We start from the raw sequence: 20,855 nt of genomic DNA on the forward strand, positions 1-20,855 counted from the left end.
ACAATTACAATACCATTAAAATGCATATACAGCATATCACACAAGCTGTCATACATAGGGAAGATGGGAAATTGTAGCTAAATGTACCTTTATTTATAAAGCATTCATTACTTTACAAAATATTTACAAAACGTTTGCTATATGTTTTATATCTGAAAGTATAAAAATATAAATGTTAAAATATTAAAAACATAATATCATATAAATGTAATATGAGTTTGTTTATTTTTCCTATGTATGGAGACTTTTGGGACACCCTATATTAAAATACACAGAATGAAGATTAACAGTAATGCTAATAAAACATAAAATTTATAGATTAAAATTCACTGGGTAGGCCTGCTGGAGGAGATAGGTCTTCAGTTGTGTATTGGATTTTGACCACTGATTTAGCTGTCAGAGGTATTCTGGCAGGTCATTCCACGGTCTTGGGGCGGCCAGTGAAAAGGGTGATGGTCACACGAGTTCTGACTGGCTGGAGCAACCGCCCCCCCAAAGGACCTAAGTGTTTGGGGAAGACTGTATAGGAGAAGGTGATTCTGTAGGTAAGCTGGACTCAAACCATGTAGGGCTTTAAAGGTCAAAAACAACACTTTATACTTTGCCTGGAAACAGTTTATACATGAGTACATAAGGTAGATATAGATAAACTTTCAGTGGTATTTTGTTTTGGGCAGGACATAGATATATATTTCAAATACCCAAACTGTTTCTAACAAACAATTATAAATTATATCGACCATGGTATCCTTCTGGCTCATTTCTCCAGGATGGGGCTAGGAGGCACTGGCTCCGCTCCTTCCTGGAGGGTTGGACCCAGAAGATGGTGCTGGGGGACTGCCTGTGGGATTCCTCAGGGTTCCAGTTTGTCCCCCTTGCTCTTCAACATTTACACAAAGCTGCTGGGAGAGATCATCCAGAGTTTTGGAGTTTGGTGTCAAATTTACACCAGTGACACCCAACTCTATTACTCCTTTCCACCCAAAGCCAAGGATACTGTCTTGGTCCTAAACTGTTGCCTATCATCAGTAATGGACTGGATGAGGACTAACAAGTTGAAATTAGATCCAGATAAGACGGAGGTGCTCCTGGTCAGTTAGAAGGCAGATCAGGGTATAGGGTTTCAGCCTGTGTTGGATGGGGTCATACTCCCCCTGAGGACATAGGTTTGCAGCTTGGGGGTGATCCTGGATGCATCGCTGACTCTGGAACCATAGGTGTTGGCAGTGGCCAGGAGTTCCTTCGCACAATTAAAACTTGTGTGCCAGCTGCGCCCATACCTTGAGATGTCAGATCTTGCCTTGGTAATCCACAGCTTAGTTACTTCCCATCTGGACTACTGCAACCATTTCTACGAAGGGCTGCCTTTGAAGACAGTTCAAAGCTTCAACTGGTTCAGAGATTGGTAGCCAAATTACTAACTGGACAGGGAGAGAACAACTCCCGTGTTGTGACAGCTCCGCTGGCTGCCGGTGTGCTTGTGGGCTAAATACCAAAGTGCTGGTTATTCCCTTTAAGGCCCTAAATGGTTTGGGCCCAAACTATTTGGCAAACCACATCTCCACATACAAACTGGCTTGGGCACTATGGTCAGCAAAGGAGGCCCTGCTCTTGGTTCCACCCCCGTTCCCTGATGGGAACAAGAGAGGGAGCCTTCTCTGTGATTGCCCCCACCTCTGGAACTTTCTTCCCAAAGATCTAAAAACACCCCTCTTGTTACTCTCTTTTTAAAAATGGCTAAAAACACACTTATGCTCTTTAGTATATAGAGAGGACGAGGTTTAGATTAGATCATGTATAACCATCTCAGGTGGGAAATGGTGCCTTATTCCATCTTGGCTGGCTGTATGAAATTTTATAATTTAAAATAGATCAAGATTTGCTTAAATTTTTGTTGAATTTGTTTTGTGTTTTAAATGTTAGATATGTAATGGTTGATTGGTTGTGTTATTATTTAATTTGGTTTATCTGTTATAATTTTGTTAATTTTCTATTTGGGATCTGGGGGGCTGATTCTTTTCTTTGTTGTGTATTTTGGCATTGAATGTTTGCCACTTCTTTGTTGGAAACTGCTCCGAGTCCCTTTGGGGAGATAGGCTGGTATATAAATAAAGTTTTATTTATTATTTATATATTTATATATTGATGTTAACAACATTGCATAGCTCATCTCATATTCATTCTTGTTTCCCTCCCCAGATTGCATGTGGTTCAGAACATAATCTAGCAATAGTTGGTAAGTAAATATTTATCAATTGAATTAATTTTTACCAAAGACTGTGAATATTTCCTTTTTTCAATTACCGGTAGTAACCAAAGGAGTCTATATCTTGAATATTAAGGTTATCATTTATGCTACAACTAAACTGCACATTGTGTGTCATATAAATAACCTGAAATGTGGAAATGAGATGGTTAGCAAAATGCTGACACTAATAGAAGTTGGGGTCAAAAGTTTCGCTGACCAGCAATCAAGGATTTCTTTTTTTAGAAAATTCAGCTGCAGGTTTATGGCCTTCAGTTGACCCACATAAGAATATTGATTGCGTATCTAATCTTCAAAAAGTTGCTTGTCAAACTGGAAATGTAATTTGATTGCTTTCTTGAAATGCAAAAGGGAGAAACAGAGTACTAAAATATGTAAGCAGTTTAAAAAACTTTTTCATTTGGCTGTGTTTATTTTCCTATCAATAGTTTAAAAGGTAGCAGAACTTTGTACAAGATGAATCTATGTTATGTGCATGGAATTTAAATTAAAATGAAACAAAGCAGAAATATAGAAGTACTATATGTTCATGGTATATTCTTTGCATAGCCCATATGTCACCTACTCATCTGTTCTGAATTGGGATGAAAAGAAACATAGCCATTACAGTAGAGTCTCACTTATCCAACATAAACGGGCCGGCAGAATGTTGGATAACCGAATATGTTGGATAATAAGGAGAGATTAAGGAGAAGCCTGTGAAACATCAAATTAACTTATGATTTTACAAATTAAGCACCAAAACATCATGTTAGACAACAAATTTGGCAGAAAAAGAAGTTCAATATGCAGTAATGCTACGTAGTAATTACTGTATTTACGAATTTAGCACCAAAATATCATGATGTATTGAAAACATTGACTACAAAAATGTGTTGGATAATCCAGAACGTTGGATAAGCGAATGTTGGATAAGTGAGACTCTACTGTACTTATAAAGGTAATGCCATTTTTTACGTCTCCATTTTTGGCAGTTCTGCCGTCCAGCCTGGGCATGTCTTGGACCAATTGTATTTCTCACTAAGGAAGCGTGATGTCTATACTTTCATTCACTGATTTAGTGAAGAAGTCGTTCCAGAACACAAATGACATCAATGTACCTTACCGAGAGCGACAACTGTTCTGAGATACTCACATCCAAAGTTTCATTTGGCAAAATAGAGAAACACTGTGAGGCACTGCATCTTTCAACAACTTTTGGACTATCTTGTCATGACAAATGTCTGTTTAGGGCATTCTGTATTTGAGGACTAGTATATTGGGTATTCATAGCTGCAGTTTTGAGATAACTTTGCAGGTCAGTATCTTTTGATTTAGCATGAGATTTCAACAAGGCCCTGAAATTACCATCATTGTGCAAAGGTTCTCCACAGGTAATAGGTCCTGAATCATTGCTCCATCTTAAAGCCAGTTTTTGTCGGACACAAAAGACAATAGTTTCCACATGGTTTTGTGGGAAAGGAAACAAAGGTCTAAGGATCAGAAGATTTATGTGTTTTATGACCCTGGCTACAGTTAATAAATGAGCCCTATATATGTTGGGTCTTAGAGTTACATTCTTTAATCTGAACAATAAAATGTTATGGTACCAGCAAAGCTTCTGTGTGGTCTAACAGAATCTTTTTCAATAAAGCATCTCTCTAATGGAAATACAGCCTATGCAGCGAAGAACCTGACAAAATGGAAAAAGAAAGGAAGAGATATAGGACCTGACCTACAAAACCAGACAGGAAATAAATAATAAACAAATATTATAAAATTACAATACATCTAACAAACAAACAGAAGCCTCTTTCTCTCTATAAAATGCATAGACCAAGCAATTTTGTAGCAATCCATGACAAGAGCCGGAGGAAGATTGGAGAGCATGGATCTAAGCAAGATTTTAATCAAGCAAGGGCCAGATGTGTTGCCATATCCAGTGGTCAATGTGAAAGTTCTTACCGTCTTCTACTTCTTTCCATCAAATTAAGTCAAATAACTCAGTGCATTCCTTATAGAATAAGAATAAACATGCCTCTTGCCTTTGTATCCATAGCCACAGTTGTGTTGCTCCCATTTTGAGAGAGTCTGGAGATAAAAAAACAAATGTTTGGGGCAGTACACCATTCTGGACTGCTTGTATATGGTGGGTGTGAGGATATTTTTGCATGTTTTCATGAATGTGACAAGTATTCTATATGATTATGGGGTACAAATTGCCTGAAAATATCTAAAAAATATTTTAAATCATATTTGGGGGGAGGGGTTGAGGGTGTTTATGGGATTGGTGGGTGGGAACTCAGGAGGCCATAGAACTGGGATTAATGGCATTATTTTTATCAGTGTTCTAGGTGTAAGACTAGAATGGCTTTATGTGAGAATATAGATGGGAATAATAATCCTCACACATAAGGTAAATCTACACCGTAGGGTTAATGCAGTTGGACACCACTTTAACTACCATGGCTGTTTACTGTGGATTCATGGGACATATTTGACAGGGAAGTCTAAATACTTTGTAAAGACTCTCATAATTCCATAGCAGTGAGCCATGACAGTTAAACTGGGGCCAAACTGCATTAATTCTACAGTGTAGATGCACCCTTAGATAGGAGTGTGTTGTCTTTACACCAGGAGTCACCAAACTAAGGCCCATGGGCCAGATGCAGTCATTTACCTGGCCCCCGCCCTCAGTTTTAGACTTAGGCTCTCCCAAAGACTGGGATGACTTGAGGGCACACAACAACAACAACAACAACAACAACAACAACAACAATCCTAATTAACTTGACTATCTCATTGGCCAGAAGCAGGCCCACACTTCCCATTGAAATTCTGATAGGTTTATGTTGGTTAAAATTGTTTTTATTTTTAAATATTGTATTGCTTTTTCGTTGTTGTTGTTGTTGTTGTTTTTTTGCACTACAAATAAGACATGTGCAGTGTGCATAGGTATTTGTTCATATATTTTTTCAAATGAAAATTCAGCCTTCAACAGTCTGAAGGATTATGGACTGGCCCTCTGCTTAAAAAGTTTGAGGACCCTGCTTTACACAGTTAGAATTCTGCAGCTGGGCAGTTATTGCTAATGAAACAATGTAACAGCTAAGAACTTTATTCCAACAGCTAAGGACTTTATTTTTCTTCTTGCATTGAGGGAAGGAAAAATCAGATCTTGGGTCTGTTTACTCTACTAGGCCAGCTTCTTCTCCATTAAGTCCTAGAACTCCAAGTATATTACGGTACAAAGCATTGGCCCAGAAAACATTGCTAACAGATTATGAAAGGCGTATTTCCATGGCAGAGTGAGCACCAATCGGGAACGGTAGCTAAGGCTGCCTGACAGACAGATCTCTCCACTATGCTGACAGTGTTATTTAGATGTTCGAAGCAACCTTAGAAAGGAGGAGATGTGATCATGTGTCTGACTTACGATCCCTGGGGACTCGGTGGCCTGTCACCAGGAGATCATCATAAATTCCCTGCTTCATTTTTTTTTCATACTCCTCTCCTAGTTGGGAGGCTCTTTCAGCATAGCACAGAGCATTAGTGTACAGCAAGAAAGCTCAGCAGGCTCTTCTATTACTTTTATCTATTATACATGATAAATTCTGCTTTGACTAGGTCTGCATTGTAAGAGCTTCCTGAAGGGCCAGCATGCAGGCTTGTTAACAGCACTGTGTCCTTTCTCGTGGCAATCTGAATCACGTCCATTGGTTGTTAAAGGGCATCTAGCAGGGATTTTTATAATAACCGCAGATTCTTTATTCATTCTTGCACGAATCTGCATGAGACAATTTGTTGCCCATAGAAATTAGTCTCTAATTGCCAGTCCTTTTGCATGTTGTTTCCTTCTTGATAGCAAGGGAACCTCCTTGTTTTGAAATAGAAGGCTTTTGATAGTTATATAATCTTAACCAGGCTGTAAACAACTAAATGTAAGTGCTTTATGGTGCATGTGCAAATGAAAGCTGAGCAACATGCAAGAATAAATAGGTGGGAAGTCTAAATACAGAGTCAATGGAACATAACTAGGAAAAAAAACAATAAGCAGTAGGAATTTTTTGAGGAATAAGAAAAACAGGGCAATCTGTTTAAATGAATATGACCAATGCATGTTTATGTTTATGCCCTTTGCCTCCAGTTTATTTATTTATCATATTAGAAGTGAACTGAGGGTACAGTTGTGATGTATTTAAAACACAAACAAAGTTAAAAACTTGGCATTATATTAAATGTCCTTAGACTAACAGCTGGCCATTTCGAGTGCCTCTGGTGTTGCTATAAGAAGGTCCTCCATTGTGCATGTGGCAGGGTGCAGACTGCATTGTATTAGGTGGTCTGTGGTTTGCTGTTCTCCACAATCTCATGTTGTGGACTCCACTTTGTGGCCCCATTTTTTAAGATTGGCTCTGCATCTCATGGTTTGCCTCTAGTGTAAGTGTTGTAGCCCAGCCTCCATCTGAGCTGTCAGGTGAGCCTGAGGTTGGGCCTGATCAACCTGTGATTTTCCCTGCACCTGGCTTATCAGAGGACTCTGGGTTTAGGCTTGAGATTACTGCTCCTATGCAGCCAGAGTTTGCCCCAGTGGAGTCTGGGACCAGAGACATAATGGTTTCAAGCAAGCAGCGTGAACCACATTCCTCAAAGGAGTCAAGGTCGGACCTTCTTTTGCCTGATGGGCATTCTAGTTCGGATTCTGGAAGTGATAACATTAATGAGTTTAATGGAAAGAGTGATAAATGAGCAGAGGAAAGAAAGGGAGTTTCAGGCGCAGCAAAGGATTGTTATTGAAACAAAATAATGAGCAGGCTTCTCACAGGAAGATACCTTGAGTTTCTTTTAAGAAGGGCTGCTTTCTCTGACAGATTCATTGCTCATCGAGAGAGAGAGAGAGATCCTTGCTTCTTGTTCCTGTGAATTCCATGTTATTTCCTGCAGTTGTGTACCTTGATTCTTGTTCCGTCTATCTCCTTGCTTCTGGGGATTTTCGTGTATCCAGTTGATGTTACAGTAAGTTTGCAGTTTGGATTTCTGCTCCAGCCAAGACTCTTGCCTTGTGTTCCAACATTGACCTGTTTTCCAGTTTGACTCTGTGCCTTGGATTATCCTTGATACCTTGTTTGGACTAATCTTGATACCTTTACTGGGACTTACTTTTATATCCTGATTGGACTCGGTTCTTTGAGTGACTTTTATAGACTCTTTCTTCAAGATTCTCAAGTGTTTTGTTCTTTGTGGATTTAAAATTCATTATATTGACTTTGAACTTTTATTTGCTACTGCTTGCATATAATCTTCAATAAACAGCTTGCTTGTTTATACTCTGGGGTGTAGGTGTGGTTTTAAGGTGCCCTGCAGCCTAGGGGTGCAACAGTAAGGCTGAAGAAAATTTCAATAGAAAGGCATGGGTTTTACATACAGCAATTTTTAAATCAGTGACTAATCAACAAAATCCTCATTTGTAGCTAAGTTTTTCCTTCCTTAGCAGTAGATACCATACATTACCCCATTTTACCCATTCTCACCTGCTGATGAATTACTATTCATTTAACTCCTCCAGTGTGCCAGCTCTTATTTTTAGGGGATCAACAATGAAAACCCATATTTGAAATGCAAAATATTAACTGGTATATTCTTTTAAGATGTGGAGCAGGATAAATGAAAATAAAACAGAAAATGCCAAAGAGAAAACCTAATACTAATTGGGACTTCAAGTCAAGGCTACGTGCAGTTAAATAAATACTTGTGGTATCTTTGTACAGTAGAACAAATGCACAGTATATGGAAGGTTAAAAAATCAAAAAAATTATTTTCTTAGAATAAGGTCATTATGCATGAAGTGCTCATTTATATGGCAGTCACTGGTTCAGGAAAACACAGTAACAAGATTAAGTATACTGATTTCAGTCTTGATGAATGCCTTTAGGTCTTGTACATGTATGGCAGTCACCAGCAATACAAATGTCTGCATTTTGGTGAATCACATAATAAGTCTGGGAGCAGATCATCATTGTAATTTAATATGAAGTTCCCTGTATAGCTGTAGAATTGGAACATGTTGTCCTGTTCGGAAAATGTAATACCTTGTTTGTCCAGGCCTAGACCAACAAGGTTGTCTCATGCAAATGTGAAGGTCAGATATTGCTCTCAAGATTTCTGCTTAGAAACTGGCCTTGGATGAAATCTAATAAGGGATTACAATTGGGCCTCTATCTACCATGGCTCAATGCATCCTGTTCAGTAGCATAGTAATAAGTTTCAAGAGTTTAGCCTGTTACAACAATAAACAAGAAAGAGTTTTGTGACCCTTTGAAGACTAAGTCCAATTGCCCAGTTTTCTTTCACCCATTTGAAATCTAGTATTACTGGTCTATTGGGTAACAACTGATCAAGAAGTTAAATTCCATCACTTCTACTTGAATCATGCATTTCTGTCATATCGTATAGTTAATGAACTTGACAATGCCAAGACATTATGACCAATATCTTATAACAGATGGTATTACTTTTTTTCAAATAAAAATTTATTCAGAACACTTTTAAACATTGTATAAAACCAGGATATTTAGGTTGGATATAGAGTGGGGGGGAGGGAGAGATCTTGGGGGTGAGAAGTGGGGGAAATGGGGGGGGGGGTAGTTTGACTTCCAATCTCCTTCCTGGTGGAATATTCAGTTTTTTGTACAGCTCCTTTCTATTTGTTCAATGCTTCTCATTTTCTTCCACTCTTCTCCAGATAAATATTTTTTTATGACTAATGGATTGGTCTAAATTTTTAAACTTTGTTTTTCCTGAACCATATAGTCTTTAAATAGCTTCCAATCTGTACTTTTTGATTTAATCTCCTTACATGTTTTCCCAATAATTGTGTAAGTTTGTCCATATTCATAATTTCTAAGATTTTACCTTCCCTTGATGTATTGTGGGAATTTCCCTTTCTCTCCAACTTCTTGCGAAGATTATTCTTGCCGCTGTGGTCAAAAACTTAAATAGTCTATCCTTATTTTCTTCCATGTTTATGTCTATTAGTCCCAATTAAAAATATTCTGGTTTCAGTTCTAATTTAATTTTTAAAATCCTTTGTATCATTTTGTGGATCTCCTTCCAATATGTTTTTGTCTTGGCGCACATCCACCACATATGGTAGAACGTGCCTTCCTGTGATTTGCACTTCCAACATTTATTTTGGATGGTTTCATTCATTTTTCCCAAAATCTGTGTTGTTATATGCCATTGGAACATCATTTTGTACCAGTTCTCCCTTAAATCATAGGCACCAGTAAACTTCAATTTCTACTTCCACATACGTTTCCATTCCTCCATCTTTATTGGTTGTCTAATATATGTGGGCCATTTATTCATGCATTCTTTGACCTGTTCAGTCTCCGTGTTCCACTCCAATAGTTTCTTGTATATCTTTGTAACCAATTTCTTCTTTGTAGCCATTATTTTATCCCAAAAAGAATTTTTTCCATAAAACCCTTTTATTAATTTTTGTCATAGTATTCTTTTATATGTCTATATTGGAAACACGAGATATCTTAATGCATTTGCTTTAATTCTTGTAACGATTTCAGATTAAAGCTGCCTTTACTTTTCTTTAATATTTCTTTGTAGGTAGGCCATTTGTTCCATCCTAACAATCTTCTTTGACTCGCCTCTAATGGCGAGATCCATAGAGGTGTTTTTGAATAAAGTCTCTAGTAACCAGCTGCAATAAATCCCTACTGACCGAGAGGTCATGAGTTCAAAGCCCAGGTCGGGTTAAGCCCCTGACCATTAAATAGCCTGGCTTGCTGTTGACCTATGCAGCCCCGAAAGACAGTTGCATCTGTCAAGTAGGGAAATTTAGGTACGCTTTATGCGGGAGGCTAATTTAACTAATTTACAACACCATAAAACTGCCAGCAAAACATGAGGAAAGGAATGAGGAAGTACAGCCACTAGTGGACAGTGAAGCAACAGCTCCCCCTGTTGTCGGAATCGTAAAACTGGAAAAATGTTAAATGCCTCTGTGTCTGTCTATACTGTATGTTGTTTGTCTGTTGGCATTGAATGTTTGCCATATATGTGTTCATTGTAATCCACCCTGAGTCCCCTTCGGGGTGAGAAGGGCAGAATATAAATACTGTAAATAAATAAATATTACTTTTAATGTTGTAGTTATGCCCCTGACAGGACATGCAACCCTTCTAGGGAGTTGAGTATTGGAAGTCCTGCATGGTGTCCTAGTGGTAGTTTCCGTGGCACAAGTTCCATAGTTTCTGGTGTCCTTTGTGCAGTGGGACTAATAGCTCAATATCCACACTGTTGGTTCAGTTGGCACAAGAGTCGTGTTAAACTAGCTACATTTTACTCTGCTTCCTTACTTTTACATGACTGTAAATCAGTTTACGTAAATTCCTAAAACAGTGTTTCTCAACCTGTGGGTCCCCAGGTGTTTTGGCCTACAACTCCCAGAAATCCCAGCCAGTTTAGCAGCGGTTAGGATTTCTGGGAGTTAAAGGCCAAAACATCTGGGGACCCACAGGTTGAGAACCACTGGCCTAACAGGATGCCCCCCCTCCCCGGATTCAGTTATAGTACCCACTGTGTCACTTTTGCTTAAGGTAAGCTTTAATGTATTTTCCTCTTATCTTTCATTTCCATCCCTCATTCCAATCCCTGCTCTCATGTGTTTATCACACCTACCAGCAGTGGATAACATTTCTTACATCCAAGGAAGAGGACTCTAGTCCACAAAAGCATTATTTTTAAGGCGCCATGCAGTGATTGCCTTTGCTGCAACTGACAAAAATAGTTACCTCTCTAGGGGGAAAAAACTTATTCAGCATGCTGCAATTGGGCTTCTGTTATCTTTCCCAAAATGCAGTGCTTCCCTATTCCTTTTGCTAAAGATCTACTACCTTGTTAGTCAACAGCACAGAAAACCCAGATGGATATTTATGTATTAAAAATAAAATCAGTTTGTTGATTGTACCAGGTTTCTCTTAGAAAATGTTTCTTTGAATGGAAATGAGAACACTGTTTTCCTTGGCAGACAAAATATTTAAGTCTGTGAAAATCCCAAGAAATGGAAGTATATTTGGAATGGTGTGATATAAAAGAATCAGTGGCCTGTGCATGAGTGAAGTATTTGAACTGAAGGCATGCTTGAATTGCCATAATCATTGCTGAGCGTGTGTTCAACACAAATAAGTTAAAAATAGAAAGAATGAAAGGGAAAGCTGTTGTCAAGTCCAGGCTGCAGTTCTATTTTTCTTGAAAACAATGACGGAACAGTACTTGGAATATAATATAACTATTTCAGGCACCTTGAAAAGGCTTTTGCAGCTGCATGTGAGGCCAAACAACCTTTGCAGCTGTTCCAAATTGTATCTAAAATTTTTATCCAAATTCCAAATAGGGGAATTGATGAAACCTGTGAGCCAGTTTATCTGTCAATTCATCCTAATGGAAACTTAATTGTCCACTTTGCCTGACCTCAAATATCCTGGCCTAGGAAAAATCTATAATTAAATAAACGATTTAAAATATTTCCTGAATTCAAGTGGTCAAAATTGAGGCTTCTGGAAGTAACTTAGGTTAGCTGGTTCAGAATGATTGCTAGCAAATGGCCTAGAAAAATATCAAGATCTAATCTATCCATATCCTGTGGAAACACCTTCCTAGCAGACACCATATAGACTAGTTTCTTCTTTATATTTAATATTTGTTCTGGTGGCTTTGTCATTAGTTGTCAACTGCCATCAATTCTTAGTTTGGCAGAGGCAGTCCTAAATAATCCTCTGTTATTCACCTTTCCAATCGCTTTTACAATGTCCTAATTTACCCCTTCTCCCACTCTTTGTTTGACCTCAGTTTATTTCAGCGGTTGCAGACCAAGTTCAAAAGGAAAAAGTAATTTGTATTTAATTAACTCACTAGGTTCAAGCAAAAGCAACCTGCTACAGCTTCTCCAAGTTTATGTATTCATCCTCATTAAAAACCTTTACAATCTTGACCACATTCTGATATTGCTTGGACATACAACATACGTGACCCATATTTTATTTGTAAACTGTTGGAGAGTATAGGACAGGGGTCCTCAAACTTTTTAAGTGGAGGGCCGGTTCATGGTCCCTCAGATTGTTGAGGGGCTGAATTATCATTTGAAAAAAAAAAAAACCAGCAAATTCCTATGCTCACTGCACATGTGTTATTTATAATGCAAAAAACCAAAAACCAAAAAACAAAAACAAACCAGCAACAATTATTTATTTATTTATTACATTTCTACCCCACCCTCTCTCACCCCGAAGGGGACTCAGAGCGGCTTACAAGTTGTATGTACATACAATATATTATATTATTAGCATAGCACAATATTAGCATTATATGTTACTATATTGCACTATACCACTATACCGTAATATTATTAGTAATATTACATTTAATATATAATATATAATTAATATTATTATATTATACAATATTATTACAGTAGAGTCTCACTTATCCAACATAAACGGGCCGGCAGAATGTTGGATAAGCGAATATGTTGGATAATAAGGAGGCATTAAGGAACAGCCTATTAAACATCAAATTAGGTTATGATTTTACAAATTAAGCACCAAAACATCATGTTATACAACAAATTTGACAGAAAAAGTAGTTCAATACGCAGTAATGCTATGTAGTAATTACTGTATTTACGAATTTAGCACCAAAATATCACGATGTATTGAAAACATTGACTACAAAAATGCGTTGGATAATCCAGAACGTTGGATAAGCAAGTGTTGGATAAGTGAGACTCTACTGTATATTGTATTATTATTATTATTAGCCGCCCTGAGTCCCCTATTGGGTGGGAAGGGCGGGGGTAGAAATACTGTAATAAATAAATAAATATTATATTGTATTACATTATAATATTTATTATCAATATTATATGTATACATAATATTTTTATTACAATATATTATATTATTACCATATCATTCATTTACAATATTTCATTTACAATATTGGTAAATGAAAAACAATACAATATTTAAAAATAAAAATAATTTTAACCAACATACTGCAAACTTACCAGGATTTCAGTGGGAAGTGTGGGCCTGCTTCTGGCCAATGAGATAATCAATTGTTGTTGTTGTGCCTTCAAGTCATTTCAGACTTTGGGCGAGCCTAAGTCTAAAACTGAGGGCGGGGGCCAGGTCAATGGCCTTGGAGGGCCGCATCCGGCCCCCGGGCCTTAGTTTGGGGATATTCCACTCCATTCCTCTTCTCTCCCAGGTTTTATGCCCAGCTCCATCCCCCCCCCCCCCCCAACTGCTAAAAAGACTTTGCCTAGGTCTGTGCTTCTCATTGTACTCAATCTTTCTTACATTCTTTGTCTTTCTTTAATATCTGTTTGTGCCCCTGTGGCATATTGTATGGTCAATTCTATATGATACCATGGCATTAGTACCAAATTTTCTTACTTGTCCTTTTCACACCCTGCAACCAATTCTGTTCTCAATTGTTGTTGCATGCACTACGGATGGCCTCCTCATGGCTTTTGTATTGCCTTGGGGTTGGCATCAGAGGCTTTGTCTGACTCTTTGTTGGTATGGCCCTCATTTTGCAACAGCCATGTGTTCCTCAGATTGAATCATGATGTGAATTGACACCAGCGAGAACTTGATTGATCAAAAAGAACAAGCTAAGAAGGCAGTAATTCTATGCACAACTGATTTTGAAAAAAAAAATCTTTTCAATTCAGTGTAATTAATCTCCAGATAAAGAGACATGGATTTACTTGTGTTGCTACAGGGAAAGATTTTATTTATACGTTGGATGTAAGGCCCGGGCTGTGGCGCAAGCTGGTGAGCAGCCAGCTGCAGCCAGCTGAGACCAATCACTCTGACCAAGAGGTCATGAGTTCGAGGCCAGCTCGGAGCCTATGTCTTTGTCTTTGTTCTATGTCAAGGCATTGAATGTTTGTCTTATATGTGTAATGTGATCCGCCCTGAGTCCCCTTCGGGGTGAGAAGGGTGTAATATAAATACTGTAAATAAATAAATAAATAAATAAATAAATAAATAAATGTAACGTACGCACCATATGAGACCTTTGTACATATAACAAACCTACCCTCTGTGTTGTCGAAGGCTTTCATAGCTGGAATCACAGGGTTGTTATGTGTTTTCCAGGCTGTATGGCTATGTTCCAAAAGCATTCTCTCCAGACGTTTCACCCAAATCTATGACAGGCATCCTCAGGGGTTGTGAGGTATAACAACAGACCAGAAAACACACAACAATCCAACCTACCCTCTGTTACAATTGCCCAACATCTGTTTGTTGCCTCCTTTACAAAGTATGTGCTTTTTCAATATGGTCAATAATATCTTTGTTTAATAAATTAATAATAATAATCATGAATAATATTTAATTGTCCCCACCCTGATGCCTCTTTTAAAAAATAATATATTAATACTTTGAAGTTATGCTGTAGACTGCTTGCCCTTGTGTTTTAGTACATCTTTTTAATTTTGTTTCTGACTGACAGCAAACCACAACCTTGGAAAAACTCAAAAGCTTTTATCTTAATTGGCTTTAAAGGACAATTTAGTTATGGCTTGAAAAACTAGACAGTTTCACAACCCAGATGGTTATTAAATGCTTGCTCCTCTGGATTTATGCTGTTGAAAAGAATGTGTTTAAACACATGGATGATAAAGAGAAATCAGCATACCTACCTTGGAAATGTGAATGCCCTTTTGTTTCAATTGTTGAGGCATTTCTATTGTTGGCTGAAGATGATGGGAAATATAGTTCAACACTTCTGCAGGACTCCAAGTCGGAGAAGATTGGATCACTCCAAAAATATTGTTGAAGTATCTGAAGGTTGTATCCAATATTTGCTAGTGTAGGTTTTTTTTTCATTTTCTCCCCACATTTCAGATCTGGGAATACCCTAAAAATACATTTCTGTGAGAAAAAAATAATTCCTGAATTCCATGGTGAACACATTTGATCTCATTCGAATTAGTACTAGGATGGGAGAGTAGAAAATACCATGATCTGCAGGTAGGGCTAGGGAAAATGTCTGAATTCCTGGAGTGCCACTGTTGTCAGTAAGAATTAACAATACTTTGTTAGGTGGACCAATGTTATATCTCAGTTTAAGGTGGACGTTGCTCTACCAGCAGTTGGACACAACTGAATTTCAGCCTGAGGCCTTCAATTAAAATTTTCTACCCTCTCCTTTTATAATATTTTCCTGATAAAGCAATAACTTCTCACAGTTGGATCCTTATCTCTATAAACTACAAAGCTTAATGAACAAGCTGTGAGGAACACAGCTGACACATGGTGACCTGAGCTACCTTCAGCATGGCATGATACTCCACACTCCTGGCCTGAACTCAAAAAAGCAGGTTTTGCTTGTTTTCCCTTAGGATAGCCACCATGGCTGCATAATAAACAGCACTGCTGAAGTCTAAGTGACCTCATTTGTATAGTAAACAAAATTCCCACTCTTCCCTCCCCGTTAAATTGACTTTGCTACCCATACTCAGTGTGAATGATTCAGGGCATGAATCACCTGCTAAGTTCAACTTGATTAAAGGCCAAATGTGTTTGTACATTATGCTGTGGAGTCAGTTTAACAGTATTGTAATGCCTTTTCATTCTTGAGCTTGGATATTACAAATTACATATTTAACTTGTAGCCATATGCACTCTTACAAGGTAGATATAAAATAAAATTTAGTTGTGCTAAAGTTCATGATAGAATAGAGAGCATGATATGGTATAGTGGTTTGAATGCTGGACTAGGACTACCACAAGATATAGGGGACAAGATATAAGGAATTGCATATATTTGTGGAGGATGAGGCTGTTGATGGCTAGTACAGTAGAGTCTTGCTTATCCAACATAAACAGGGCTGCAGAATGTTGGATAAGTGAAAATGTTGGATAATAAGGAGGGATTAAGGAAAAGCCTATTAAACATCAAATTATGTTATGGTTTTACAAATTAAGCACCAAAACATCATGTTTTACAACAAAAGGACAGAAAAAGCAGTTTAATACACAGTAATGTTATGTAGTAATTACAGTATTTATGAATTTAGCACTAAAATATCACAGTGTATTGACATCATTGACTACAAAACACTGACTACTAAAAGGCAGACTGCGTTGGATAATACAGAACATTGGATAAGCAAAGGTTGGATAAGCGAGACTCTACTGTAGTTAGGGTGATTATATATTATATCTGATATATTGGTTGTTGAGCCAGCATAGTGAATGGTTTGAGTGTCTAACAAAAACAACAACAACAACAACTTCTTATATCCTGCTCCATCTCCCCGAATGGACCCAGGGCAGCTTACATTGGGACAGAGCCCATAAAACAAAATTAAAATATATCACCATAAAATACAACACATGTACGAAGCACATAAAAACATATAAAACATTATAAAAAACATAAACTCAACAACAATCAATAACCAGTAGCTAAGCACAATGGGCATAAACAGAGCTGGAGGAGGGGCAGGGCATGTGCAATATATTGTAAGGATGGGGCTAGTAATAAAGTGCAGAGACAGGTATTAAGTTAGAGGTGGAAGGGCCAGGTCAGTTGTTGAACCGCTTAATCAAAAGCACATTGGAATAACCAAGTTTTCAGATCTTTCTGGAAGGTGGCCAAGGCAGGCGCAAATTTAATTTCTCTGGGGAGGGAGTTCCAGAGCTGGGGGGCCACCACCGAGAAGGCCCTCTCCCTTGTCCCCCCCCACCAACCGTGCTTGTGACGGCGGTGGGAGCGAGAGAAGGGCCTCCCCAGCAGATCTTAAAGTTTGTTCAGGTTCATAGGAGAAGATGCGATCTAACTAGGGAATCCTCAGTCAGCCATGGATAACCTTGAGCAAGTTGCACACTTTCAACCTCATAGGAAAGCAGAGGCAAGCCCTATAAACAAAAATTGCCAGAAATCCTGAGGATAGAGTCACCCTAGGTTAGAATTGGTTTGAAGATGCACTTTCTACAATGATAGAACAACAGTATTAATATCATATTTTGATACATTCTGCCAATAAAATCCTAGCCAAACTGAATCTACCAGGAAAGGTATTTATAATATTCCTCTTTGCAGAGGCCTTGAATATTTTATATTTTTGGTAGTGTATGGGTTAAACTTCTTAAAGCCCTCTATGTAGGCAGCTCAGTGAGATGCGGAGGGCAATGAAGCAGCAGAATTCAATTTGCAGTTGTGACCTAAGAAAGGCTATTTTTAGTAATAAAATAGGTCAGGGGATGCTCAGTAGTACAGACTGATAAAGGAACAATCTTTCCCCTCTTCCCGGGGGCCTGTTTTCTCATATAACTGTGCAGCTCTGAGGTGAAGAAACTAAGTTAAGTATCATCACATGACCAGTGCTTACATTTTTCATTGTGAAATCATCACTGTGGTTTCATTCTGAAGTTTGGAGCAAAACAGAAAATTGGTGAGTACAGTAGAGTCTCACTTATCCAACATAAACGGGCCGGCATAACGTTGGATAAGCGAAAATGTTGGATAATATGGAGGGATTAAGGAAAAGCCTATTAAACGTCAAATTACGTGATGATTTTACAAATTAAGCACCAAAACACATGTTTTACATTTAATCGTCAGAAAAAGCAGTTCAATACACGGTAACATTATGTAATAATTACTGTATTTATGAATTTAGCATCAAAACATCACAATGTATTGAAAACATTGACAACAAAAACACTGGCTAATAAATTGACTACAAATAAAGGCAGAATTGCATAAAATGAACTTACAGTAACAACATTGTCGGAAATTAAATGTGTAAAAAGTTCAGTCCTTTCTGCCTAGAGAAACAGCTGTGGATCCGGGTGGGAGGCAGAACTACGTTGGATAATCCAGAACGTTGGATAAGTGAATGTTGGATAAGTGAGACTCTACTGTACTTGTTTGTGGGTTTCATGGTGGGTGAAGACAATGGAACTGTGGGTAATTTTACTTTAAAAAAAAAGATTTTAAATCGCCATTTTAAATTTTGGAATATGCAGAGGCTTGAAGTCTCCGCAACCGCTGCAATGGCATGTTTGTAATGGTTTATTGAGCTGCTTTTATCCTCTTCAGACCATGAAGGCTGGAGTACTATTTGCCGAAGGAAATAAATAAAAGATGGGCATGTCAGCTTACTTGTTTGGCATTTTTTCACCTAGTTATTGATTGTGCTGTTATTAAATAGTTGTCCCTTCTTTAAAATACAGGATTTTCACTGCTTTGGTTATACATTTATCTTGGGCAATATGGAAGGCAGATGTTATAAAAGACTGGCATTATCTTGCTGTAAAGACAGTGAAGGGACTGCTCTGAAAAGGAAAAGATCAAGTACAGTAGGTTGTTTACATTTTCAGTGGTGGTGGATGAAATCAGTTTAGAAAACCATTTTCTTACTCTTTTACCCTGTAATGGGGCTTTTCCCAGAGTACAAGTCTATGGATGTGTCCTCTGTCTAGTTAATTGAGTTAGATTGTCAGTATAGCAGTCTTTTGGGAAAGTGACTGCCTTGGAATACTGAGCAGTGGCTGTAGCAAAGCAGGGAGGACAATGAGAGGTGATTTGGCTATCAAAACAAGGTAACTTTTCACCTAACACCTTTTAAAATGTCATTTCCCCTTGAAAGCCTATTATTGGAAGGAGGAAGCTGGGTGTACAGAATTGTTTTAACACCACTTGAATCATGAGTCAACTTAATTCTGCTAAATGACTTAACACCTAAAAACTTTGCTGTGAGCAATCAAGCTGGGTTATTTTTTAAAAAGCACACCCAGTTGATCACATCTGACAAAACTCTGCTGCCCAGCTAAATTGGCTGGTCTGATGAGAACAAACCGGCTGTTTTAGCTTAGGAAGGCCAAGTGAGTGATTTGGCTAGTATCCATGGCATCTTTAACTCACTACCATTATGGATCTGAAATCCATGCTTGCTCTGGTGGGTTATCTGTTCAGAGTGAGAGCAAGTGGGAAACACTGGTATTAACCATAATCTTGCTGAACCTTCAAGTCAGATTGTTCTCTTTCTTTAATGATGTTCTGCCACAAGAGTCACTCCCCAGCCCTGTTTCTTCCCTGTCCCCACATTCCCTGAAGAACTTTTAACCTGGTTTGATAAAAGCAAACTGCCAGACAGGTTTACTGTGACTTTACTCTTTTTAGACACCCATCTATCTGCCCAGCCTGTCCCTTCTAGCTCATTGCATGAACCATGAATTCATGAGTAATCATGACCCCTTCACTGTAACCATATGGGCAGCCACTCTCGCTTGCTAGCATTGCACACTCTTTGATGTAGCACCATGCATTATTCATGTAGTGAAGAGCTGCGGCAGGAAGTCGCCTCTTCCTCCAACCATTTTTTTTGCATGAGGCGTAACTAAATCCAATGGTGACATGCACATCTCTGCTATCTCCTGTGCCTTCAGTTGGAGCACATGCAAAGTACTAGGGGTTTCCATCCATAGAAGGTCATTTAAAACTAGAAACAATTGCAAAGCATGTCATTTTCCTTTCAGCCTTGAGTTCTTGGTAACATTACATACATGTTCTAACACAAGTGATCCATGAAATGGACCAGAGTGATTAAGGAATGTGGATTTTTTCCTAAAATCAACACGTTGTCTAATTTATTTTTTCTTTTTCAACAATTTGCTTGTCAGATGAATAAAACACACACACATTTCTTAAACTCTTAAGAAATGAAGTGTTCTCCCTAAGCGGACAATCTAAACATCAATGATAACTATATCTATGAAACTAGAGCTGATGTGGTCTATTCAATGTAATTTTTTTGAATCAGTGCCCCAAATAACCCCAGGAACAGGCCTAAAAACCTAAAACCTAAAAACCATTGAGAAATTTTTATTGTTGGGCTGTGAAACAGGTCCAAAATGATACCCTGATTGATGGTACCAATCATCAAGGTCCAGAATAATGTTCACACTTCCCTTGTCTTTTTTGAAGCAAAATTATCCATCAGATGGCTAATAGCAATTAAAGACCAAAAAAGGCAGAAATCCAATGGAAAAGGCTCCAGATCAGGGATTTGATTTGTGTGGACTGTAGGTTGTTTGTTGCTTGGAGGCTTCTGTGGAGGACTTCCCCCTCCATTGCCACTATATATGTGTGTATTCTGGCCAAAAACGAAGAATCATGCCAACCTCCTATCCTTCAAAGTAGCCGAAAATAGTCTTTTCCCATAGGAAAATGGAACATGGACAAACAAGAACATAGAAACATTGATGCACAGTATAGGAGCCTTAAAGAGTGAAAGACATTGTGGAGAGAGGGAAACACTCACACATACACACACACAGGACAAAAGAGGTCTTGGGAAAAGGGATGGAGAAAGGAAAGGACATAGAAGATAGAAAGAAAATACTTTACCCTTCTCTAAGGCTGTTTTGGTACATTTTTTGTCTGCTGTACAGAAAATATCTCTGCTGCTCTAATAAGGTGGGTGAAGCAGGCTTTCTGGGAATTTCAGAACTAGTCATCACAGTTTCTTTCCATCAAAAAAGAAGACAGTTCGAGCAGAAGCCAA

At 38.2% G+C, this 20,855-nt stretch overlaps 1 protein-coding gene across 7 annotated transcripts in view; it reads left to right on the top strand.

Moving 5' to 3' along the window:
• The window catches only part of sergef (secretion regulating guanine nucleotide exchange factor), a 159,402-nt gene that overhangs the window by 60,669 nt on the left and 77,878 nt on the right, over positions 1-20,855 (top strand). For 3 of the 7 annotated variants that reach the window (XR_010001921.1, XM_062967667.1, XM_003214809.4), the window contains exon 10: positions 2,200-2,236. The exons of 1 other annotated variant lie outside the window; for it this stretch is intronic. Coding sequence is in view for 4 of the 6 variants with exons in the window: in XM_062967667.1 (XP_062823737.1) it covers positions 2,200-2,236 (37 nt within the window). In the remaining 2 variants the exon portion in view is untranslated. Of the gene's footprint in view, positions 1-2,199; positions 2,237-3,240; positions 5,124-7,116; positions 7,573-20,855 lie in introns of those variants that run through there. 3 more of the 7 variants (XM_062967665.1, XM_062967666.1, XR_010001922.1) reach the window with 3 other exon arrangements.

The sequence above is a fragment of the Anolis carolinensis genome, chromosome 1 (assembly GCF_035594765.1).
Source record: "Anolis carolinensis isolate JA03-04 chromosome 1, rAnoCar3.1.pri, whole genome shotgun sequence".
Taxonomy (NCBI): domain Eukaryota; kingdom Metazoa; phylum Chordata; class Lepidosauria; order Squamata; family Dactyloidae; genus Anolis; species Anolis carolinensis.